At 38.7% G+C, this 27,445-nt stretch overlaps 1 protein-coding gene across 5 annotated transcripts in view; it reads left to right on the top strand.

Annotated features, from left to right (window-relative positions):
- Positions 1 to 27,445, top strand: part of LOC143032430 (3'-5' RNA helicase YTHDC2-like) — a 135,332-nt gene that overhangs the window by 79,299 nt on the left and 28,588 nt on the right. For 3 of the 5 annotated variants that reach the window (XM_076197202.1, XM_076197203.1, XM_076197205.1), the window contains exons 24-27: positions 1,346 to 1,472; positions 1,698 to 1,754; positions 3,953 to 4,161; positions 9,899 to 9,922. In XM_076197202.1, the coding sequence (XP_076053317.1) occupies positions 1,346 to 1,472; positions 1,698 to 1,754; positions 3,953 to 4,161; positions 9,899 to 9,922 (417 nt within the window). The remainder of the gene's footprint in view (positions 1 to 1,345; positions 1,473 to 1,697; positions 1,755 to 3,952; positions 4,162 to 9,898; positions 9,923 to 27,445) is intronic. The other 2 variants (XM_076197204.1, XM_076197206.1) reach the window with 2 other exon arrangements.

The following is a 27,445-nucleotide window of genomic DNA, read 5'->3' on the forward strand; positions in this document are numbered from 1 at the left end:
ACTGGTCGTGAGGACCATTACTTACTAAAAGTTATTGTATCTGTAACCTGAAACGAGAAGGAAAGAAGAGACAAAAGGCACACGTAAAAAGTTGTTTGTTTGGCGGCCGGCCACGAATGTTCCGAGTATGCTAAACTCACTTTTGAGAGCACTTGTTGAATGTTCACGCTGCACTAACAAGTTCACACAATATAAAATGTTTTAATCGCTGCCACCAAATGTTAGGGTGGCTGAATAACACACAATTTAATTTTTTTTTAGTGTTTATACAAGCACTGACGTGCACTCACTTCCGTGGCTATCAAAACACTGCCTCGCTTGGCTATGCCATGCGGGTATAAACAATACACGAATGCATGGTTCGATTACAAAAAATATGATAATCATACATATATTTTAATAAATAAACAACGGGAAAATATACATAGAAATACAAGAAGGGTCACCATTACAGTGAAAGGGGCTTTGGGGAAGAGGAGAATGTCTGTTGAGGAAGGACGGGAGAGGACAGAAGACAGGGGTGAGTGGAGAATGGTTGTATATGGATGATGTTGTGATGCATGAGGTGGAATGGGGGGTGAGATAGTATGTGTGAGCAAAATTTGACGCAGCCTGAAGAGATTTCTCCCTGTCTTCTCCTTTTCTACATGGGGGGATGGAGAGGGGGGGTCACTGATTTAATGAAGTGGCCTTACTGTGGATGTGCTGTGTCTTGCAACATTGCCTCTGACCCAGGGCAGTGGACAGGGTGCAGGGATGACCCGTCATCCAGGAGGTGCTAAGATAAGAGGGAGGGTGGAGTGGAGTGGAGTGTATTTAGGAATGGAATGGTTGGGAATGATTTTATGCCTTTTCTTTTTGACTACCTCCCTTGTGAGGGGCAAAAAGCCTTGGTATATGTATGTTTTATTTTGTTTGTGAGAATTACTGCTGATGTAATGAACTACCAACCATAAACACAACAGTTTTTATATATTGCACCTAAACATACTGGTTGAGGTACAGGAGAGTGTGTAAGCTAAATACAATGTGAGGGAGGCTAAGAGGAAAGCAGATGTAATGTGGGTAGGGATTTTGAAAAGTCTCTAATGGAAGTCAGTTGTTTTGTTTGGAATACAGTGCAGCATAGCTTCCTGTTTCATTTGATGGAAAGTTACTCCATTTTTCTAATCCCACAGGAGTCATGACTTTTTTTTTTTCAAATATATGACAACTCTACCCTAGTTTGGAAATCCATTGTGGATGAATAAAAGATAAAAAATACGATGTGCAGAATTGTTAGTTTTTATGTTTACTCAATTGCTTTTAAATGTTTAATACTAAAATTGGCTAATACTTATGCCAGGCTGATGAAGATGTAGTCCGAACAGTTGCAGCAGTTCTTGGACAGGAGGAACAAGCCCTTGGCCTTGTACAACCTTCAGGTGTTGGTCAGAGACCTCGACCAATCTACTTGCACTCACATCAGCATGGTATTCTATGATCCAAATATGGATTAACTCCACATTTGTTTAGGAAAACTAGAATAGATTACCCTTCTGTTTGTCAAGTATTTATTCTGTATTCCTTATCCAGCCGTTGTCGTTGATTTTTTTAAGTCAGTGAATATGCTACTATGAATATTTTAGAAATGATGCAATGTGAAATAGCTACTGACCTCTCTAAAGTTGACTTAATAAGGCATCATTTCAACATAGCAGGCTATGATAGAGATGATGAGGACTCACCCAGTGATCGCTTCAACTCTGATAAAAGTAAGTGTTCACATCACTTTAGCCCCTGTTCTTACATTGTGAATTACCTAAGTCTTTGTTTGTTTTGTTTTACCCAAGTCTTCATTTATTGTCTTCTTTTCTTGCCGGTTAATCCAAATCATATCCTGCCCTTTCTTTCATTCTTTATTTCTCCATTATTTTTGGTATTCCATGATCATCAATACTTGATAAAGCTGAATTGGTGACCATGAACAGAAGATGTATGATAATTCCTAGACTTGGAATATTTGGGAAGAAGAAAGGAAGAGATTGAATATTTTTTAGATAAGGATTAGGAGAGGAGCATAGGGAGTAATTAGTGAGGAACAGTGTGGGTTTAGGACAGGTGGGGGTCGTGTGGATCAGATTTTTTTGGTAAGACAGATATGCGAGAAAGCTTTAGGAAAAGGTAAGGATGTTTTTTGGGCCTTTATGGATCTGTAAAAGGCTTGTGACAGGGTAGACAGGAAGGCATTGTGGGAGGTATTGCAGATATATGGGATAGGAGGAAAGCTTTTAAGAGCAGTCAAGAGTTTTTACGAGAGTAGTAGAGTGTGTGTCAGAATCAGAAATGGAGAGAGGATTGTAGATGATTGGAGATTGGTAAAGAAAATGGAGAAAAGTGGGAGATAAGCCAGTTGTTTGCTGATGACACTACAGTTGTAGCAGGATCAGAGGAGGGATTGAGGAAGTTAGTGACAGAGTTTGAGAAGGTGTGCAAAAGAAGGAAGTTGAAGATAAATGTGGGTAAAAGTAAGGTGATGAGATGTACAAGGGGAGAAAGGGGCAGCTGACTGGAAGTGAGTATTAAGGGAGAGAGACTGGAGAAAATGGATAGTTTTAGATACTTGGGTGCAAATGTGGCAACCTGGAGGCATCTTGGTCTTCTCCATTGGAATCTCCTCCTTGTCTCCATCAGTAGGGAGGGCATTGGGGTCCTCTCCCTCAGAGCTGCTTTTTTCCCTTGGTAGGTGGTGATCCCACCTTCTGGCATGCCATGTAGCACCTATTACTGCACCACAAAAATGGATAGAAGGAAATATATGAAGATGAGGGAATAGGGATGGAAAGAAAGTTTATAGGATGGAAGAGTGCTGAGGTAAGTTAGGTATATGGAAAGAATGAATGGGGAAAGATGGCAAAGATAGTGTGGAAAGCAGAAGTAGATATAGTGAGCTCAAGAGGAAGAATAAGAATGAAATGGATGAAGGGAGCTTCTGAAGCACGTGACATGTCTGTTGAGCAGGGAAGAGAGAGTGTAGAAGACCTATATACCAAAAACTTTTTCCCCCTTATAAGGGGGAAGGGAAGGTTGCCATATGAACACCCGTGTCCTTACACCCATCACATCTTATAACACAGCCTAAAACAGATCCCAGTCCAAGGCAACAGATAAGAAATTCCTCTTCTGTTCTTTTGTTTCCAAGTTTCAATTACTTGTTTAATTATGTTCTTACTCCTCCTAGTCCACTCCACCCCTCCTCCCTCCAGTCTTCCACCCTTTCCTTCTTTTATGGTTAGAAGCACTAGAGGGATCGGTAGTAACATGTTTGCTTTATGTGCCGTAGACCCAAGTTCAAATCCCTGGGTAAACATGAAAAGGGTGCTGGTAGTAAGACCTTCTGTGTATTTATTTATGTATTTTATTTATTATTTACATTATTATATTTTTTATTTATTCATTAAATGTATGTATTTATTTATCATTATTATGATTTTTGTTTTGCATCTGGCCTAGATATGGACCAAAAGGTCTCCTGTCAGCATACTCTGCCTTTGTAAACCTTTGTGTTTGCACCATCTTGAGCTCACCTGATGCTTTGTTCAGATAACACACTTGCAAAGCCAATTCAGGATTGTCCTACTGCATGCACTGTACCCATACACTAAAGCCTTCAGTATATCACTGTGATGTCTTGCTTTTCTTCCATTTCCCAAATCAGTTCTTTATCTCCCAAGTATCTTCTCTGTACTCTCTCCTTGGGACTAACATTGCCTTTAACAACACCTTTCTTTTCTTTGTCCCCCTTTGCTATGTCATCTCATCAATTTTTCTCTTTCTTTGCATGACTTTAGTCAGATTAACCTCTCTATATTTAATTGGGAATATCAAGAATGCAGCTGAATTGACATACTAAATAAACAGACAAAGGTCTGATCTTCGTTAATATTTTTGAACACTCCCTGCTACCCACCAGAAAGTAGTTGGTCATCATCTGTATCAGATGACTCCCAATCCAGTCGTTCCTCATCAAGACGAACAAGTGGAGCAGCAACACCAACTCTTACCCCCACAACTCCACCTGCCAGCTTAGCCACATCCAACCCTTTCACTCCTTCCACCCTCAAGCAAGTCACAAGCACAAGTGGAGCAAATAGCAGTGGGAACAATAAATCACTGTTATCGGTAAGTTTGATCTTCACATGTTTTATTGGCATTGAGGGTGGTGAGCAAAGACTTTGGAGAGTACGTATTGTATAACTTAGTTCTAGTAAGGCTACCACTGCCATCACACATGTACAGCCACTACCATCACCACTTCCATCATTGCCACCAGCATCATTACCACCATCACCACCATTACCAGTTACCTATCCTTCCTTACCACCATCGCTCTCATCTATCCTGCCACCAGTGCCCTCCCCTCCTTCACTACCACTGCATTCAACTCTTGGCACTTTTCCCTCTCCATCAGTCCTTCATCACCATTGTCTTTAATTCTTAACAACACTGCTACCACCATCACCACCACCCTTACCACCCTCACCACCACCACTACCCTCATCACCACCACTACCACCACCCTCATCACCACGACTACCACCACCCTCATCACTCACCCTCATCACTCTCACCCTCATCTGACCATCCTCAATCTCACTACCTGCCTCACCTTCACCACCCTTAACTTCACTATCTTCACCCTCACTGTCACCCTCATCACCACCCTCACCACTGTCCACCACCACTGCCCCCAGCTGCAGCCACCAACCACCATTACCAGCACTACCATCATCTGTTGTAATGATGATAATTGTCAGTGTTGGGAGCTTTTAGATATCGGATTACTGTGTTGTTGTTGTTGTTGTTGTCGTTCCCTAGACTGTCTGTCCGAGCAGTCCCGTCTCCCCAAGGAATGCCACAGCCGAAACTGGGTTTTCCCACAAATCCTTTATAGAGTGTATGTTGTGTTGTTTGCGTGCATGATTGTGTATAATGCAGTCTTCATTATGTGTTGTATGGTATGGGGTGAAGTGTTACATCCTGGGCAGCTGTTCACAATACGGTCATCCAGCCTCTTCTGGTAGCTAAGAAGTGCTGGGTGATGGCTGTACCGCAGTGTGGCCAGGTGGACTCTGTCCTTTCGTGGGAGAGAGGATTCAGAAGGGTGGATATCAGGGGGTCTGGCATGCAGCAGTGTGTTGTCTTTCAGTGTGTTAATGGAGCGGTGAGTGATATGATTATGAATATGTTTCAGGAGGCTGGTATTTGGTGGTTGTGGAGGAAGAGAAGAGAGTATCTGTGTGTGATACAGGTCTTTGGGTGTTGTTTTAATGTTTCTTGGTGTGTGTGGGTGTTCTGCTATGTAGTGTAGCGGGTGTGATGTGTTTGTGGTGGCTGCAGCAAGTGTTTGTGTGCCTCTCATGTCGAGGTGGTCCTTGACTTTGAGGACTTTTGTTTCATGGTGTAAATGGTCTATAGGTGTTGTATTTGTCCAGCCTGTAATTGTTTTTAGGGCTTTGTTTTGTATGATTTGAAGGGTGTTGTGGTGTGTCTCACTGAGATTAGGAGCCCATGCAGGACTCGCATAATTCATCACTGAGCGTATGCATTGTTTGCATATTGTTATATTAGTTTCTTTGTTTTGTCCAAATGTTGTTCCAGTGATTGACTTAAGTGCGTTAAGTCTAGGTGTGCATTTGTTTTTTATGTTTGTGATGTGTTGTTTGAAAGACATGGATGTATCATGTGTTACACCAAGAATTTTCGGTGTGTTTGTGTGTGGTATTAGAGTGTTGTTGATGTAGAGATAAGGTATGTATTTGTGTTCTTTTATCCAGTTGGTGAGAAGTGTTGCTGTAGATTTGGTTGGAGCTATTTTGAGTCTGTGATGAACCATGTGTTGAGTATATCAAGGTATGGCTGGATTATTTCTGCAGCTTTGTCTGTGTTACGATGTGTGCATGTGACTGTTATGTCGTCTGCGTAGGAAGAGATTTGTATTTCTGAGGTGTCTGGTGTGGTTAAGTCATGCATGTATAGATTAAAGAGCGTGGGGGATAGAACAGAGCCCTGTGGTACTCCATTCTTAATGTTTCTGATGTGCGATGATTGGCCATTATATGACACGTAAGCATTCCTACCTGCCAGATTATTGGCCAGCCATCTTTTGGTGTTATTGTGCATGTCTGTGTTATATATTTTATTTGTTAGGTTGTGGTGAGGGATAACATCAAAAGCTGTACTAATGTCTAATGTTATAAGAAGTGTTCTGTGGTGGGGCCTATCTGAATTGATGCCATCTAAAATTCTTTGTGTGAGGTTTATTAGAAGAGTGTTTGTGGAGTGTAGTGGCCTAAAACCGTGTTGTGAGTCAGCAAGGGGAATATGTGGTGTGACAAGTTTAAGTATTAGGCGTTCAATGACTTTAGAGGGGGTGCAGAGAAGTGTGATTGGGCAGTGCGATGTTGGGATTGTTGGGTCTTTGTTCGGTTTTGTAATGGTGATTATTTTACCATGCTTCCAGATGTCGGGTATAGTGTAGTGTGAATAGCTGTAGTTTGCAATGTTTGTGAGTGCGTGTATACCTTGTGGTCCAATGTGTTTTAGGTGGATGTTGCTTATGTTATCAGGGCCACAGGCGGATGAGTGCTTGAGATTATGTATTATGTGTTTTGTCTGACTGTCTATGAAGGATGTATAGTCTGAGTCTGAGAAATCCTTTCTTACGTCGAATAGTGCGTCGGTCATCAGGGTGAGAAGTGAGATGGCTTGTCTGTGCAAAATGATTTATGAGTGTGTTAGCTTGTTGTCTGTTTGAGGGTAGATTGTCTGTTGTTGTGATTATTGCTGCGTGAGAGCGTGTTGTGTTACTGTTGGATAGTGTAATGCTGTTGAGTGTTTTGTACAATTTGCTGGTGTTTGTTTTGTGATCAAGTGTATTGATAAAGTTTTGCCAATTTTGTGTTTTTTGTTTGTGTATTTTATTGGCAATCACAGTGTTTAGTGTTTGTATTTGGTCTGCTATGTTTTAAGGGATAGGTGTGGGGGTATTGTGTTTAAGTGTGTCTCGTTGTCTGATGAGGCCTTGGATTTCTGGTATGAAGTTGGGGTTGTGTGATTTTCTGTTGCCTCTAGGGATGTATCTCTTGTCTGCGTTTTGTATGGTTGTATTAAAAGTGTGCACAGCATTGTTTATGTTTGTGATTGGTGTACTGTTAAGTGTTTCAAAATGTTGTTCTGTCTCTTCAGTAAAAGCTTCCCAGTTAGCTCTCTTGTAATTGGTGTATGTGTGTCTGTGGCCAACTGTGTTGGCACTATCTCTTATGTAGATAACTTTTCCTAAGCCAGAATAGATCTTAAATACATGCACATGGTAATAACCAGGTTATTTACATTGAAAAACATTCAGGAATAGAATAGTGCGATAACAGAAGATGATGATGATAATTGCCAACTCTTGTTTATCTGACTGGTAAGCTGCATCTGCACAACAGTTGCTAATAGATTTCAAGTCCTCCCATTGATCTTTCTGGGAAGAAACCTTGTAGGACTGTTTCTTTGTCACTGGCTTATAGTAATAGGAAGAGGAGAGCACTTACTAGTGATGAGTTTTCTTTGTATAAAAAGGCGAAGGAAATACAGTTGACGTTGATAGAGATCTTTGACCTGGTTCTGGGAACAAGTGCCAGCCCCTTGGGGCTTCACCTCTTAAGTGGTGGGGAGGGTCTTGATGGGTTTCGAAGAGGGGCAGCAAAGAGATGACACTTATGTTAGTATATGACACGTTTGACAAAGGTGTGGGTTGGAATTTGTTGTGGAGGTATGGTGTAGGTGGACGTCTCTTGAGGGTAGTCAAAAGTTTTCACTTAGTAAAGCTTAAATGAGGGTAAAGAATGGATAGAGTAGTTTGGGGCTACACCAGGGTTGTGTGATGCTACATAGGTTATTCAGCATATAATGTGGATGGAGTGATAAGGGAGGTAAATAAGAGGGTGCCAGGCAGGGATTGGAGATAGTAAGTTGGAGAGGAAGGAAGCAGGAGGTGAGTCAGGGGATTGTAGCTGAGTCAGAGGACACTGAAACAGTTGGTGGTAGAATTTGGGAGGATATTGAGAGAAGAACACTGAAAGTAAATGTCAACAAAAGTAAGGTGGTGAGATGCATGAGGGCTAAAGGTGGAAGTGAGTTGGATGTAAGTTTAAAAGGGTAGAGGTTGGAGGAAGTGGAGAGCTTTAAGTAATGTAGATCACATTTAATAAAGAATGGAGGGATGCTGGGGTAGAGGCATATTATAGAATAAAGGAAGCAAGCAATTGTCTTGGGGAATGAAAAGTTTCCTGAGAAGTAGGTGTCTGGGGATGAATGCAAGGGACAAGACTGTACGAGGGAGGAACTGTGTATATAACACTATATGTAGCAGACTTGGTATGGGAAGGAGGCAGAAAGAAAAAGCTGAAACATATTTGAGATGACATGTTTAAGATAGAATCCGAAAAGTGGAGGTGGGACAGAGAATGATGTGAAGAGTGATGTCAGATATGACCGATCAAAGAATATTGGGATGGTTTGGGCATATGGAAAGAATAAGTCAAGAAAGACTAGCAAAAAGGGTGGAAGATAGAGGTTGATGAAGTGAACTTCAGGGAAAGATAAAAAATAAAGTAGATAAATGGGTTGGAAGGGACGCTGGATGCAAGAAAAAGTTGAGCAGAGAAAGGAGAGGGCAAAAGATAGCTGTGAAAAAGATATTGTTATGAGAGGGTAGATTCCAGTGCAGAATAGGGTTTGGTTGTGAGGTTGTTAGACAGGCTGGCAGTTATCTTGGGGGATTTTAGTCATCACACTATGGCTGCGTCCAGTAACCTTATGTTTTTTGTCTATTTATTTATTTATTTTATTATTTTATTATTTTTAATTTAATTTATTTATTTTTCCATAATTTTAATTTTTGTTGATGTAATGTAAGCAATTATTACCTTTATAAATTCAAGAAAGTTGCCATCATATTTCAGGAAAGTTCATTACAAATATGTAAAAATACAAATGCCACATGTCATATATGCACACACCATGCAAAGAAATTGAACAATTTTACACAGTCCAGCATTACATGGTGCAAAGACTAGTGCAGTGTGTGTGTTTGTGTGTGTGTGTGTGTATATATATATATATATATATATATATATATATATATATATATATATATATATATATATATATATATATTCTGAAAAAGCTTGGATCAACCAAAATGCCCAAGACATTAGGGCTGTGGGTCTCATGCAAGAATGATATTTGCAACAAGTTTCTCTAAGTAGAAAACCCACAGCCCCACAGTAGCTGGCAACAGTCCTCAGGCCTTCCCACAGATCTCTTGGGCAAGAAACTTTGGACTGTTGTCTGTATAGTACTGGTGTGGGAATGTTTCTGTCATTGGCTGAAAGTTGTTAGAGAAGGGGAGCAGTTGCCGATTAATTATCAGCTCTCAATGTGTAAAAAGATATAAGAAATACAGTCGAAACTAAGATCAGGACCTCAGTCCAGAGACCGAGTGTCGGCTCCTAAGGGCTCCACCTCTTCATGAAAGTGAGTGGGTTGATGAGTTTTGGAAATGGGCAGCTGCATTGTACATCTTGCATAACCACCACATGCAGGTATCCATCATTGGTCCTTTTCATGCAAGAGACTCAAGGCATTGAAATTGGTGAACCATTGAATCATGCATAGCAGTTCAATTATCCTGTGCTTATCATGATGAAGAAGTAATAACAACACTGAGATAGTAATAGCAAAGTAGTTTTATGGTTGTTACAAGTTACTGTTTTCTTTATCTGCAGTGGAGCACAATTTGTAATGATTTTATTAAACCTAATTTTATTCTCTCTCTTTTCACAATCTACATGCCACTTGTTCCTGGAAGTGGCAGCAAACATGCATCAGAATGGTGAGAGATGTTAAGAGTTGAAAGTACCTCTCAATTAAATGTATAATTTATGAATGTGTTGTTGAATTTTGAAGAATGGTGTATATAATAAACAGTTTTATTTTAGTAACTCAAATAGACAAGAAAAACGAAAGAGAATGATTAATAGATGTACACAAGAATGAATACTGATATACCATACAAGCCTAGAAAATGAGAGCTTAAGCATATTAGATTCTAATAATATGACACTACATTAAAAGATGAATGTAATAATCTTATTGATGTAAGAAATTAAAGAAAATCTAAAAATAACTATCTCAAGTTGCTTCTTTGTGTAATGATACACTCTTGATAGTATTTTTTATAAAGGAAACATTTGGGTGGTAGATACAGTTGGGATGGATGGGGATGGGTGCATCCCATGGCTAGCTACCTCTCCTATAAGAGGAAAGAAGCACTTGATATATAGCACAACACACAGATTTTATCTTTCTCATTAAAAATCAGAAATGTGATTGACTCGTCATCAAATGTAATTAGGAAAGAGTATTGCAGTGTAGTAATAGCTTGCATATTTAATCAGATATTAACAGTAAATGTAAGTGTATGATAGATTTACTTTATGAGAAATGCCTTGGTTTTCTTGCTCTGTAATGTGTCTGTAAACCCTGAAAGGAAATTTTTCTCAGTATTGTTATGAAGCTCATGAAATTAACAGGTATTTTTGCCTTCTGGACATACACATTCTGATTTAAGGACAGATACAATAGATAATTTTTTCTCAAAGCATCAGTCAGCAAAAGGTGTTAATTGTAAAAAAAAAAAAAAAAAAAAAAAAAAAAAAATCATTTGGAATGTGTGTGTCCTGCAACTTGAAAGGTGTCAAATTAATTTGTTAAAGATTTTGATTTCATGGGTGAATTTCAGTGTGTAGTAAATGTACATATTTGTGTAGTAGTAAGGCATAACAAACATTTTGAATTAAATCTTATCTTTAATTTTCTTTTAGAGAAAAAAAAAATAGAAAGTCCCAGTACACAGCAATTATTTTTCTCTATTCTCTCTTTGTCTCTTATCTCTCTCTTCTCTTTCCTCTCACTCTATATATGTTTGTATTTACCTAGTTCTATTTTACGGGAAGGGGAGCTATGCTCATGGTGACCCGTTTTTGTATCTCACAAGATCAAGTTTGTTCTTAAATTCTTGTATTGTGTTTGTACACACTATTTCTTCCTCCAATTTGTTCCATATATGTCACTGTATATGTATGTATATGTGTATATATATATTATATATGTGGATGTGCTCTGTCTTGAGACACTGCCTCTGACCCAGAGCAGTGGACAAGAAACAGGGATGACCCATCATTCAGGAGGTGCCAAGATAAGAGGGAAGGAACAGGGTGGAGGGGAGTGGATTGTATTAGGGATGGAATGGATGGGAGTGGTTTTTATGCCTTTGTTTTTTGGTTACTTCCCTTATAAGGGGGAAAAAGCCTTTGGTATATGTATGTGTATTTCCAAAAAGAAAAAGCAAAGGCATAAGAGGGTCTGGGAGTTTTCCGACCAGCACCCTAAGGTTTGGGTCATTTAATGTGCATGGATGTGGTACAGATGAGAGTAAAAGGGAAGAGATAGGTAGCATATTTGTGAGAAGAAAGATGGATGTGTTGGCTTTGAGTGAAACTAAGCTGAAAGGGAAGGGCGAGTGTAAGTTTGGGAGTGTAAGTGGGAGGTTATCATTATCAGGAGTGAAGAGAGGTCGAGGAAGGGAAGGGGTGGCCATACTAGTAAGTAAAGAGATAGGTAAACGTGTAGTGGAGTGGAAGGAGGTTTCCTCAAGGATAATGTGGATGAAGGTGAAACTGGGAAAGGAGATGTGGGTTTTTGTAAGTGCATATGGGCCTGGCAGTGAGAAGAGTGTAGAAGAAAGGGAGGCTTTTTGGATAGATTTAAATGAGTGCATAGAGGATTTAGGGAGAAATATCAATGTAATAGTACTGGGAGACCTTAATGCTAGGGTAGGAAATGATCCAATTGATGGAGTGGTTGGGAAATGTGGAGTTCCAGGAAAGAATCATAGTGGAGAGTTGATGGTGGAAATGTGTCTAGAAAGAGAGTTGATGATAGCAAATACAGTGTTTCGGAAGAAAGTCAAGCATAAGTACACATGGGAGAGGGTGGTGGATGGAAGGGTGGTAGATAGAGCATTAATGGACTATGTAGTGGTAAATAGGATTATGATAGGAAGAGTTAAGGATGTACATGTGCTAAGGGGAGAAGGTGGGGGAATATCAGATCCTTTTTTGGTGGAAGGTAAGTTGAGAGTGGAGGATAGATGGAGGAAGAGGAAAGGGACAAAAGGTAGGGAGGTGCTTAGAATGAACTCTTTAAATGAAAAAGAGAAGGAGTACAAGAAGAAGCTGAAGGAGGAGTGGGAGGGAGTGAAGGATAGAGTAGAGCTAGGTGTGGAGGAGGAATGGGGATGGTTCAAGGAGGGAGTCACAAAGTGTGCAAAGATGGTGTGTGGAACAAGAAGGACAGGAGGAAATAGAAGGAAGGGTAGTGAATGGTGGGATGAGGAAACAAAGAAGGTTGTAGAAGAGAAGAAGGGAGATGTGGAGGGAGTGAACATGAAGGGACGTCCTAGGATGAGATGGATGGATGGGGTGAAGGGGGCTTTGGGGAAGAGGGGAATGTCTGTTGAGGAAGGACAGGAGAGGACAGAAGACAGGGGTGAATGGAGAATGGTTGTATATGGATGATGTTGTGATGCATGAGGTGGAATGGGTGGGGGGATGGGGGGTGAGGTAGTATGTGTGTGCAAATTTTGATGCAGCCCGAAGGGATTTCTCCTCGTCTTCTCCTTTTATGCAATGGGGGGATGGAGAGGGGGGGTCGCCGATTTAATGAAGCGGCCTTGCTGTGGATTTGCTGTGTCTTGCGACACTGCTTTTGACCCAGGGCAGTGGACAAGGTGCAAGGATGACCCATCATCCAGGAGGTGCTAAGATGAGAGGGAGGGTGGAGGGGTGTGGAGTGTATTCAGGAATGGAATGGGTGGGAATGATTTTATGCCTATTCCTTTTTGGCTACCTCCCTTGTATGGGGGAAAAAGCCTTGGTAAATGTATGTGTGTGTGTATATATATATATATATATATATATATATATATATATATATATATATATATATACATATATATACACACATACATTTATATACCAAAGCCTTTTACCCCTTACAAAGTAGGTAGCCAAAAAACAAAGGCATAAAAACTACTCTCACATATTGCATCCCCAACATACTCCACTTCCATCCACCCCCTTCATTCCCTCTTACCTTGGCACTTCCTGAATGACAGGTCATCCCTGCATCTTGCCCAATGCCCCAGGTCAGAAGCAGTGTTGCAAGACACAGCACATCCACAGCAAGAACACTTCATTAAATTGGGGACCCCCCTCTCCGTCCCCTCATACAGAAAATGAGAAGAGGAGAAATCCCTTCGGGCTGCATCAATTTATTTTTTGCACAAATTCCCCCACCCACTCCCCCTCATGCATCACAGCATCATCCATACACAACCATTTTCCTCTCACCCCTATCTTCTGTCCTCTCCTGTCCTTCTTCAACAGATATTCCCCTCTCCCAATGCCCCTTTTACCCCAGCTATTGACCTCATCCTAGGTCACCCTTTCATGTTCACTCCTTCCACCTCTGCTTTCCACACCTCTTTTACTAGTCTTTCTTCACTCATTCTTTCCATGAGTCCAAACCATCCCAATACTCTTTCATCAACCCTATCTCCAACTCCTTTTCCACCACTATTCTCCTCCTCACCTCCTCATTTCCCACTCTATCCAGACTAGTAACCCCTATCATACCTCTCAGACACCTCATCTCAAACACATTCAAACTCTTCATTTTCTTATGTTCCATGTTTCTGCCCCATACAGTGCTGTTGGCACAATCACTCCTTTATTCAATCTCCTCTTAGCATCCATTACCAAATGTCTATTTCTCGTTACACTTTTTAATCCCCCAAGGCATTTTCTTGCTTTTCTCAATCTACATTCTACCTCCACCTCCACTCCCTTTCCTGCCACATTCTTACCCAAGTATCTAAAACTATCCACTTCCTCCAGTCTCTCTCCCTTAATACTCACTTCCAGTATGCTGCCACTTTCTCCCCTTCTACATCTCATCACCTTACTTTTATCCACAATTATTTTGAACTTTTTTTCGTACACCTTCCCAAACTCTGTTTCTTACTTCCCCAACCCCTCCTCTGATCCAACTACAAGCACAGTGTCATCAGCAAACAACAACTAGCTTGTCTCCCACTTTTCTTCATTTTCTTTAACCCATATAGCATTGGATCCTTTTTTCTTTTCTTTCTTAACCACTTCAATACGGGACTTAAATCTCGCGGGCAGCAGCCAATGCCAGCCGTACGACGTAACGAAATAATATTCGCATCATAAAATATAGTCGCCGCTTATATCGATCGTTCTCTCTTTCACCCGCGAATTTTGAAAACCACAGAGAATGGGATTAAGGGCGCATTTGGGAGAATGTAAAAACACAGGGGCGACTACAATAAATATAATCAAGACACCGATATGGCAGCGTCGCGAATCCACTTGCTCCTCATGACGCCTACGTGTGCGGCACCGTATGGAAGGGGTTAAATCAACTCAAAATGATGTAAAACCAACAGATCTTGCTTATTTTGATTCATCTTAGCCAAGAAGTGGAGAAACAGGGTCAATTTTATTGATATATGTATGCGAAAATTTGGTATAACATCCGTTGACTTTCGCCCCTCACGTGGGTTGAACAAGGTCATATTTTTTGGGGAAGCTTCGTTAGAATTTCAGAGAGTGAAGGAATTTTACATATGTGAAAATGTAGTCACCCATGATAGTCTGACACTTATGGAAAATGTGTTTATAGTGTTTTGCGGAATTTTTGGCAAGTATTTATCAGTTTGTTATGTGGTAAATTTATTTATTTATATACATACATATATATATATATATATATATATATATATATATATATATATATAAAATTTCATGGAGAATGGGTGATTGTGGTTTCTTATTGTTTTGGTAAATATTTTAGTGAGCATCCATCACACCAGTATTGCCCAGTCACATTTTGTATTATGTATTCATTACGAAAATTGGCAGTGCAAAATTGCCAGTTCTATACATACTAAATAGCACCTGCCTAACTGTCAAAGTACAACTTCACCTCCTCATACTTCATTTCGTAGTTTTGTCAATAAATAAAAATCTTTGGGTGTCTTTTATAGCCAATGGATAGGGCTACTTGGTCATTACCACAGATTTGACCCTGTTTTTGCTTCTTCCCTTCTCTAGTCTTTGGCACATTTGTTCACTCCTAGGTTGTAAATGTCAATAAAGATTTCCCATTTCTTCCTTACTCCTGTGGTATTCATGAATTCCTCCCAGTTTGTTTCTTCAAAGAATTTTCTCAACCCTAAATAATCTGCTTTCCTATAATTGAGTCTCCCTTGCTTGTGTGATTCATTCTTTAGCTGTTTCCTCATCCTCCAGCTGAAATTCAGTTATAACATGGTCACTTTTTCCGATTGGGCAAAGGTAGTCGAGGAGCTGATGATGTCTGGCTCTTAGGTTAGTAACAGATCCAATCTTGTGGTAGTCTCATCTCTTATCTGGCCCACTTCCTTTACCCACTGGGTCATTGTGTTCTTCATTGCTATACTCAATAGTGTATTTCTCCAGGAATCTGTTTTACCACTTGTTTTCCATTCCTTCCAGTTGACGTCACCACAATTAAAATATCCAATAAGGACTGTGTTACTAATTTGTTCAATATTTTTCTTTAGGAAAAGAGTTGTATCCATTAACATATTTTGGTATTCATTTTCATCCCAAGCTCTTGTCTTGGGGGGAATATTTGCCTCCATGAAATCTCTTTCATTGTATCCTTTATTACTGATCTTTAGATGAATTCCTTCAGCCCCACCTTCACTCAGATTTGCTTCTTCCACCTTTATGTCACTTCTCACTACAAACATTACTCCTCTGCCCATTTTATCTTCTCTGTCTCTTCTCCAGGAGGTGTATATATTGTTCTCCAACTGTAAATCAAAAAATTTTACTAGGCATAATATATCAGGCTCATTTAACTTTAAGTAGTCATTTATTTCCAACGTAGCTGATAGTAAACCATCAACTTTAGCATATGTTATTCTTGTTTTCTTAGAAACCATTTCCTCACCTGATTGACAACTCTAAAAAAAAAAAATGCTCTTTTTCTTCTTCAGTCCTATCATTTTTGGCTTTGGCTTCTACTAAGCTTTCGCGTCTTTGCTCATTCCTCTTTGCTAGTATCTTTCCTAAGCCAGATATTTTTTAACCCCTCTTCTCATGTTAACTTCCAAGACTTACTGATTACTTCTTTTGCTATGGCTTGCGACTTGAACTTTATTTTCATTGGATGTGCACAACTTCTCTTATACTTGGGAAGAAATAACAGTGAAGTGTGGAGAAGACCTCTAGGAAAACATACAACTTGATATGACCATTGAATACACAATGACTCAGTGGGTAAAGGAAAATACCAGATATAGAAACAATGAGGAACCATTGAGACTAGATATGCTTACGTCAGAACCTGAAATTGTGGACAGACTTGATAAAACTCCAATAGGAAAGAGTGACCATGTACTAATAGAATTCAAACTAAAAGAGCAAATGGACTTAAGAAGAAATGAGAAACATAGAAAAGGAAGACTAATGTACAACAAAACAAATTTTGAGAAACTCAAAAAATTCTTTCAAAACGCAAACTGGGATAACTTCCTAAATGAAGAAACAAAGATGGAAGAGAAATGGAATATACTAAAAGAAATTTATAATGAGGGAGTGAACAAATATGTACCACAACAGAAGCAAGAAAGAGTATACATAGAAAGCTGGTACAACAAAAAAATGTGAGGCTAAGGATATAAGAGACAAAGCTTGGAAAAGATGAAAAAAAAAGTACCGGTAAATGGCAAATATATATCAAACTAAGAAATGATTATATAAAAATACACAGAGATAAAAAAAGAAACTATGAAAGAGATATAATATAAAAGTGCAAGGAACAACCTAAACAATTTTACAGGTATGTAAATGGTAAATTAAAAAACAAACAAGAAATAGACTGCGCCACAGGAATTATGAATATAAAGAAGTAGAAATGGCTAAAATTGTGAACAATAATTTCAAATCATTATTCACAATTGAAAGTTCACAAAACTGTGAGGAAATAGGGAGAGAAATATACCTCCCAATGAAGGAAATAACTGTGACTCAGAAGGAAATCAGAGACCAAATAAAAACCTTGATGTCAGAAATTCACAGGGTCCAGATGGAATTGCAAATTGGATATTGAAAGAATGCATAGAGGAGTTGATGGACAAAATATACAAGATAATTAAATATTCAAAGAAGGAAAGGTACCACAGGACTGGAAAAATGTAAATATTGTACCAATATATAAAGGAGGGAACAAGGAAAATCCAACCAACTACAAACTGGTTAAACATCTGGAAGAAAAAAATATTCTGAATCCAAATCCATTTGGATTTAGACAAGAAAGATCATGTACAACAAACCTGATCTGCTTCTATTTAAGACTAATAGAAATAATACAAGAAAGGGATGGATGGGCGGACTGTGCTTTTCTAGACCTACAAAAAGCATTTGATAAAGTACCACACAAAAAACTAATAAGAAAAATAGAATCAATAGGTGGCATCAAAGGAAAATTATTGGAATGGAAGACTTCTTGATTGGGAGGAAAATGAGGGTAGTAGTTAGAGACAAATAATCTGGGAAGAAATGAGAAGTGGTGTCCCTCAAGGTTCGGTATTGGCTCCAATCATGTTTGCCATATATATATATATATATATATATATATATATATATATATATATATATATATATATAAATGACATGGATGAAAGAGTGGAATGTTATATGAACTTCACAGATGACACAAAAATACTAAAGAAAGTAAAGTACAGAGGAAGATTGTGAATCATTACAGATAGACCTAGACAAAATCTGGAAATGGAGTCAAAAGTGGGAAGTAAACTTCAATATCAAGAAGTGTAGTCTAATGGAGTTTGGAAAAGTAAAAATAGAATATAGAGAAATTATAAGATTGGTGAAGTCAAAAAAGTGAACTCGGAAAGAGACCTTGGAGTAATAATCAGCAAAGATATGTCACCAGACAAACATATCAATAAAATAGTTGGAGAAACCTTCAACTTATTAAGGTCAATGAAAGTGGCAATTGACCATTTGGATGAGGAAATGATTAAAAAAAAATATATATTAGTTACACAAATAAGACCAAAACTGGAGTACGCAGCAACTGTATGGACACCCAGTACTAAAAAGAATATAAAGAAATTAGAATACAAAGAGCAATGACAAAGATGGCACCAACTCACCAAATTAACGTATGAACAAAGATTGTCCAAATTGAAACTACCAACTCTGGAACAAAGAAGAGAAAGAGGAGATCTACTGACTATAGAATCATGAAAGGAATTGAAATCCTAGATAGAGATACATACATATACCAAGGCTTTTTCCCCCTTACAAGGGAGGTAGCCAAAAAGAAAAAGGCATAAAATCATTCCCATCCATTCCATCCCTAAACACAATCCATTCCCCTCCACCCTCCCTCCCATCTTAGCACCTGGATGACGGGTCATCCCTGCACCTTGTCCACTGCCCTGGGTCAGAGGCAGTGTCGCAAGTCACAGCACATCCACAGCAAGGCTGCTTCGTTAAATCGGCAACCCCCCCCCCCTCTCCGTCCCCCAATGCATAAAAGGAGAAATCCCTTCGGGCTGCATCAAATTTTGCTCTCACACACTACCTCACCGCCCATTCCACCTCATGCATCACAACATCATCCATACAACCATTCTCCATTCACCCCTGTCTTCTGTCCTCTCCTGTCCTTCCTCAACAGACATTCCCCTCTTCCCCAAAGCCCCCTTCTCCCCATCCATCCATCTCATCCTAGGACGTCCCCTCATGTTCACTCCCTCCACATCTGCCTTCCATACCTCTTTTACAAATATTTCTACACTCATTCTTTCCATGTATCCAAACCATCCTAATACTCTTTCATCAACCCTATCTCCCAACTCCCTTTCCACCCCTGTTCTCCTCCTCACCTCCTCATTTCTCACTCTATCTAGCCTAGTAACCCCCATCATAATTCTCAGACACCTCACCTCAAACACATTCAAATGCCTTCTCTCTTCCTCTCTTATGTTCCATGTTTCTGCTCCATACAATGCTGTTGGCACAATCACTCCTTCATACAGTCTCCTCTTAGCATCCATTCCCAAATATTCCTCATTACACTTTTTAATCCGCCAAGGCATTTACTCGCTTCTCTCAATCTACATTCTACCTCCATCTTCACTCCACCTTTTCCAGCCACATTCTCACCCAAGTATCTAAAACTATCCACTTCCTCCAGTCACTCTCCCTTAATGCTCACTTCCAGTCTGCTACCCCTTTCACCCCTTGAACATCTCATCACCTTACTTTTATCCACATTTATCTTCAGCTTTCTTCTATCACACACTCTCCCAAACTCTGTCACCAACTTCCTCAATCCCTCCTACGATCCTGCCACAAGTGTAGTGTTGTCCGCAAACAACAGCTGGCTCACCTCCCACTTTTCTCCATTTTCTTTAACCATCTCCAATCCCTGACCCACCACCCTTGCATTTACCTCTCGCACCACCCCATCCATGTACAAGTTGAACAGCCAGGGCAACATAACGCATCCCTCGAACCACTCACTCTCTCCATTTCTTATCCTGAAACATACTCTATTACTCTCGTAAAAACTCTTGACAGCTCCTAGAAGCTTTCCTCCTATCCCATATATCCACAAAACCTCCCATAGTGCCTTCCTGTCTACCCTGTCGTAAGCCTTTTCCAGATCCATAAAAGCCCAAAAAACATCCTTCCCTTTTCCTATAGCTTTCTCATATCTGTCTTACCACAAAAATCTGATCTACACAACCTCTACCCATCCTAAATCCACACTGTTCCTCTCCTAATCCTCTCTATCAAGATCCTCCCATAAGCCTTCCCAACTAAACTTAAGAAGCTAATCCCTCTGAAACTACTACACTCACACTTGTCCCCTTTTCCCATGTAAAGTGGAACTATGCAGGCACTCCTCCAGTCCTCTGGCACTCTACCCTCTCTCCAGCAAACATTAAATAACCTCAACAGCCAGTCCACCATCACTGTACCTCCTTTTTTTTTAGACATTCTGCATGGCATCCATCCAGACCAGGTGCCTTACCTGCTTTCATCATCTTAACAACTGCCTTCACTTCATCATTCCTTATTTCTCCTCTATTTTCCTCACTCATCAGTCATTTTCTTAGCACTTCCCACTGCAACTATCTTTCCCTTTCTATCCTCCTTCACATTAAGTAACTCCCTAAAATATTCTGCCCATCTTCCCCTTACTGCCTTCTCTTCCATTATCAACTTTCCATCTGCACCTTTTACCTTTTCTTCTCTACTTGATTCGCCTCCTCTTCCTCTCTTACTTTCTTTCAAAAACATTTTTTTATTACTTTCAAAATTTTCTGTCATACTGTTACCTCATATCACATCTGCTCTTCTCTTTGCCTCCTTTACCTTTTTTTTTTTTTTTTTTTTTACCTCTCATATGACTCCCTCGTCCTATTTTGTAACCAATCTTTGAAAGCTCGCTTCTTCTCTTCTATAACCTTCTTTGTTTCCTCATCCCACCATTCACTACCCTTCCTTCTATTTCCTCCTGTCCTTCTTGTTCCACACACCATCTTTGCACACTTTGTGACTCCCTCCTTGAACCATCCCCATTCCTCCTCCACTCCTAGCTCTACTCTATCCTTCACTCCCTCCCACTCCTCTCTCAGCTTCTTGTACTCCTTCTCCTTTTCCTTTTCATTTAAAGAGTTCACTCTAAGCACCTCCCTACCTTTTGTCCTTTTCCTCTTTCTCCATCTATCCTCCACTCTCAACTTACCTTCCACCAAAAAATGATCTGATATTCCCCCACCCTCTCCCCTTAGCCCATGTACATCCTTTACTCTTCCTATTCTACTCCTATCTACTACTACATAGTCCATAGAGATGATTTATTAAAATGGAACAACGGAAAAACAAGAGGACATGAAAAGAAACACAAAAAGGATAATTACAGAAGTGATCTGAAAAAGAATAGCCTCCCACAGAGAGTGGTGGATACCTGGAATCAATTAGATAGGGAAACAGTGTGTGCAAACACTATTCAAGATTTGCAGTCTCCTTCATTCTTATGTTATGTTCTTATGTAAGATTTTAAGAACAAACTTGATGCTGAAAGATACAAAGATGGGACACCATGATTATAGCTCCCTTCCCATATAATACAACTAGGTAAATACTTGCCTAACTTATACATGCTATCAATCTGGTCTGTTACAACTAAGTCCTTCTCTAGAGTTGTGTATGAATTTACATGTATACAAGGAAACTGAGTCCCTACCTTCCTATCTTATACATAGGGTACTGCACTACTAAGCTAATTAAAAGAATTGGCCTACATTTAGAGAATGGAACACCAAAGATACACACATAATCGTGCCACAACATTACATTTACTAGGCCCTATAGGGTTTATATTACTAGTATATATATATATATAATATATATATATATATATCATATATATTTACCTAATTGTATTATATGGGAAGGGGAGCTATGCTCGTGGTGTCCTGTCTTCATATCTCATTTTGTCTAGACTGCTTTTAAATTCCTGTATTGATTTTGCACACACCACTTTCTCATCTAACTTGTTCCAAACATCTATCACCCTGTGGGGAAAGCTGTCTTTTCAGGTCTCTTCTATAACTGTCCTTGATTTTCTTTCTGTGTCCTATTGTATCTCTGCTATCCCATTTTATTAGATCCTCTCTATCAATAGTTCTATAAATAGTTATCAAGTATCCTCTCTCTCTTCTTTGCTCTAATGTCTGTAGTTCAAGTTTTGCTAGTCTCTCTTCATATGCTAGTTCTGAGAGTGTTGGTGCCAGTTTCGTAATTGCTCTTTGTATTCTTTCAAGTTTTGTTATACATTTTTTTTAATTTGGTGACCCCGTTGTCGCTGCATACTCCAATCTTGGTCTTATCAAAGTGACTAGTATTTTCTTCACCATTTCTTCATCCAGGTATGTAAATGCCACTTTGATTGTTCTTATTAGATTATAAGTTTCTCCAAAAATCTTGTTTATATGTTTCTCAGGGGACATATTATTCATAATAATGACTCCCAGGTCCTTCTCATTTTCCACTTTTTTTATTTCTTCCTCTCCCAATTTAAATGATCCAACTATTCTTTTTTTGCTTCTTCCAAATTCCATTATACTACACTTCTTAATATTGAATTCCATCTCCCACTTTCTACTCTATTCCCATACTTTGTTGAGATCATTCTGTAGCGACTCACAATCTTCTTCAGAGTTCACTTTTTTCAACAATTTTGCATCGTCCGCAAAGAAGCTCATATAACTTTCAATTCCTTTATCCATATCATTAGTATATATAGCAAACATTATTGGGGCCAGAACAGTTCCTTGTGGAACTCCACTTATCACTTCATCGCAATTAAAATGTTTGTCTCTTATCACCACTCTCATTTTTCTTTCATGCAAGAAATCTTCCATCCATTTATGCAGTTTGCCCTGTATTCCTCCTGCAGTTTCTAATTTCTTTAGCAATTTCTTATGTGGCACCTTATCAAAAGCTTTTTTCAGGTCTAGAAATGCACAATCAGCCTATCCATCTCTTTCCTGTATTACATCCATTAACCTTGAATAGAAACACATTAGGTTTGTGACACATGATCATCCTTGTCTAAATCCAAATTGTCTTGGGTTTAGTATGTTGTTTTTTTCCAAATGCCTTACCCATCTAGTTTTGATAATTCTTTCACAAATTTAGCTATCGCACTTGTGAGAGACCAGTCTATAGTTAGTAGGGTCTTCCTTGTTTCCCCCTTTATATATTGGTACTATATTTACTCTTTTCCAATCTTCTGGAACTTTTCCTTCTTTCAATGAACTGCTTATTAGACTTATTTTGTCTGTTAGTTCATTCCTCCATTCTCTCAAAATCCAAATTGCCATTTCATCTGGTCAATGCGATTTTCTGACATCGAGTTTACTCAAGTGTTTCATTATTTCATTCCTTGTTACTTCTATCTCTTTCATAGTGGGACTTTCTCCTCCCACTTGATATCTCTAGGTTGTATGTTCTCCCTCGTTAACACCGATTTAAAATGCTTGTTCATAATTTCTGCCATTTCTATTTCCTCTGTGTATTGAACTCCTTGTCATAGTTTCTCCAACTCCTGCCTGTTTTTGAGTTTGTTGTTTACAAATCTGTAAAATAGTTTTGGTTGATCTTTACATTTTTCTATGACATCTTTTTCATATTTTCTCTTTTCTTCTCTGCACACTTGTACATATTCATTTCTATATCTAGTATATATTTTCCATTTTTCAGGTCTTTTGTTATACCAACACTTTACATACTTTTCCACTCCTTTATAAATTTTTGTCAAAATAGTCCATTTCTCTTCTACTATTGTTTCTTTGTTGTGTATCCTTTCCCAGTCTGCTTTTTGAAAGAATTCTATTATTTTATCAAAATTTGTTTTTCCATACATCAATCTTCCCTTTCTATATATATATATATATATATATATATATATATATATATATATATATATATACAGTTGAACCTCGAAAGCCCGGACTAATTGGGGGGAAGGGCGGTCCGGTCATGCCAAAAGTCCGGTCATCGAAAATGTCGCCCAAACACCCGTAGATTTTCATAGTGGTATACTTATAGGTAATGTATGATATGGCATAGAAACACATAAGAATAATACTCTAACACTGTAATAATAACAATACTGTAATAATAATACTATAATACTAATAATTCTGTCATAATAACTGTAATACAGGCATGTAAATGTACTGTATAGTGTACTGTACTGTATTTTTATTACGTACACTGTAAATATCGGAAGGTATGCTCGCGGGACAGTGGTGGCGGCCAGGGTTGCCGCGTTTTCTACACTGCCGTGTAGAATGGGAGTGTTGCCATACCGGGGCATACATTTTTCTCGGGGGTGTGCAGACTTTCATAGCAAGATATACTTGTCAAACTTTGACAAAATGTTGGTTCTAGTTTGTTTTTTATTCTTGAATGTATATAAGGCCCCCATGCCCTAACATATTCAGTAAGATATAATTTTTTTTATATATCGCTAAAAGAAAGCTGAAACTTTAGCGTAGAATTTTTTTCTACACCGTAAAAATGTATCTTTTGGGGTATAATATTTTATAAGTAACACAATTACCAATAAGTCATATTTTGATGTACCATTTATTATTTGATAACTAGTTCTATGATTTTTAAACAAAAGTTTGAGTTTTTGAATGTTTTTAACAGCCAGCTGATATGTAGAAAAACTTCCTTATGCAGTTGCCACATGCCGCTATTTTACTATGTTTTGGTACAAAATTCTACGAAACGGCAGCCCTGGTGCTAAAAGAAAGCTGAAACTTTAGCGTAGAAATTTTTTCTACACCGTAAAAACCTATCTTTTGGGGTATAATATTTTATAAGTAACACAATTACAAATAAAAGTCATATTTTGATGTACCATTTATTATTTGATAACTATTTCTATGATTTTTAAACAAAAGTTTGAGTTTTTGAATGTTTTTAACAGCCTGTTATGTAGAAAAAATTTCCTCATGTCCTTGTGCAGCTGCCACATGCCGCTATTTTACTACGTTTTGGTATAAAATTCTACGAAACAGCAGCCCTGGTGGCGGCTTGACTGGGCCGGGTTTGAGTATAAGTGTACGGCCATTGCTGCCACCTACCAGACAAATAGGGAACTTTGCTTGAAAAGTCCGCCCTTTGTTCATTTCGACCAGTCATACGAGGGTCCGGGCTTTCGAGGTTCGACTGTATATATTTTTTTTTTATGTATTTTTCCTCCTTTAGTTCCAGTTCAACCAATATGTGGTCACTTTTAATTATTGGTTTCTTGTATTCAATCTTGTCCACTATTTCGGGTTCTGATGTGATTATTAGGTCCAGTCTCGATGGTTCTTCTTTATTTCTATACCTAGTATTCTCTTGTATCCATTGTGTCATTGTATGTTCTATAATCATATCAAGTAGTACACTTCCCCATAGGTCATCTCCACCTTTCACTGTCATCTCTTTCCAGCAGATTTCTTTACAATTAAAGTCACCCTTTATAACTATTCTTCCTCCATCTCCCATTATCTTATTTAGTGTTATCCTTGTGTCTTCTAACATATTTTTGTGTTCACTCTCTTCCCACGAAGCTGTTTTAGGAGGCACATAATTTACTACAAACTTCTTACTCTTCCCATCTTTGTCCTCTACTTCCATCATAATCATCTCTACTCTATTTTTTTCCATATGTAACATTCCTCACATTTATATCCTTAGTCAGGAACATAACTCCACCCCCTTGTTTTACCTCTCTGTTTCTAATCCAACAATAATATGCCCCATGTCCTACACTGTTGGTAGTGGACCTTTCAATTTTGTCTCCACAATTCCCATTATGTCCGGTTCTTTTTCCTTCAGGTAATCATTCAGTTCGTTCAAGCCTGTTATTGAGCCATCTATATTTGTGTAAGACATTTTTAACTTTCTGCTACTTCCATCATGTTTTCTGTTTCCCTTCCGTTTTTCTCTGCTATGAACCATTTGCTCACTTTCATATTCACTACTCTCCAATAGAATTTCTCTTTTTCTGTCTGCTCTTTTCTCTCTCTTTTTTTTTTCTTAGTTTCTCATCTTTTTGCTTTCTCATCCTCTCTTTCCTCTTTATTCATTTCTCTTTTTATTCATTCCAGTTTAAATTGCTCACTGTTTTCTAGTTTTCCTGTTTTTGCTAAGATATTCTCTGCTGTTGTTTGTGACCTGAATTTGATCTTAATTGGTCTGGCCTTATCTGTATTGTATTTCCCTAGTCTATATATTTCTTCTATTTCCTTCCCTGTTTCTGTTCCATCTTCTTGAACTACTACCAATATCTTATTGACTTTCTCCTTCTCCTTTATTCTTGTAGTCCAATTTGTATTATACTTCTCTTCCATCCCCAATATAATTATACATTTCTTTTTATCTGCTAAGTCTCTCATTATATTCTCCTTCTCTCTCATCACTTTAATAACTGTGTGTCAAGTTTGATCTTTCATCTGTTGTGCCACTATATCTTTAAATACAATTTTGTTATTCTCTTGGACTTTTTTCCAACCCTGTACTTCTTTTGCTATGGACTCTTTATTCTCTTTATTATTCCACTTTAATTCCTCATTCTCATCTTTTACTTATTTTATCTGTCTTTTTAATTCTTCTATTTCTTTAGTTAGGGTTTGGTTCTCCTTCTTTAACTCTTCCAATTTATCAACTCTGTGCAATCCGTGTAAGTTGACCGAACCTACTCTCCCAATGTTTGGTCATTTTCTCTAGTTTTTCTTCTAGACTTGCTAATCGGGGGAGGTTGGCACCCCCCCCCCTCATTAAATCCATGATGCCACCTTTCGACTATCTTCTTTATAAGTTTTTTATGTGGTACCTTGTCGAATGCCTTATGTATGTCAAGAAAGGGGAGTGAGAGAGAGCACCAGGTAAAGGTGAGAGGTATGGGATATAGTGAAAAATAAGAGAGAAGCAGGAGTAGAGGAATGGTATGTTTCAAGGAATAAGTGCAAAGATGGTATGTGGGATGAGGATGGGAGGAACCAGGAGAGCCAGTGAATTGTGGGATAAAGACAGGGCAATTGTGGTAGAAAAGGAACAAACATACAAGGAGAGCATATTTGAGGTGGGGTAGGTGTTTGATGGAGAATTTTAAATTTTGAAAAAAGAATTGAATGTTTTGGAAAAAAGTGAAAAGAGAGTGAGGGGGAAGTGAGTCAGGTAGAGAGGATAGATTAAATGGTGCAGGTGGACTTGTGTTAATGGAAATAAAGGTATTGAGTGGAAGATAGAATACTTAAAGATGTTGTGGTTGCTGTTGTCATTTCCTAGACTGACTGGCTGAGAAGTCCCATCTCCCTGATACCATGGCTGGAACAGGGTTTTCCAACAAATCCCCTACAGAGTGTATATTGTGTTATTGGCATGCATGATTGTGTAAAATGCCGTCTTCCATTCTCCTGGCACCTCCCTTTGCTACAATCAAAGCCATCTATACATTCTTTTAGCATCCAGTTTGCAATTCCATCTGGGCTGTGTGATTTTCTGACATCAAGGTTCATTATTTGGTCCCTTGTTTCTTTCTGTGTCAGTTATTTCTATCATTGGGGGATCTTTCTCCACTTCCTTCATCCTATTTGTGTATGTTTTCT

Source organism: Oratosquilla oratoria, chromosome 13 (assembly GCF_046742065.1).
Source record: "Oratosquilla oratoria isolate Oo_2021 chromosome 13, ASM4674206v1, whole genome shotgun sequence".
NCBI classification, from domain to species: Eukaryota; Metazoa; Arthropoda; class Malacostraca; order Stomatopoda; family Squillidae; genus Oratosquilla; species Oratosquilla oratoria.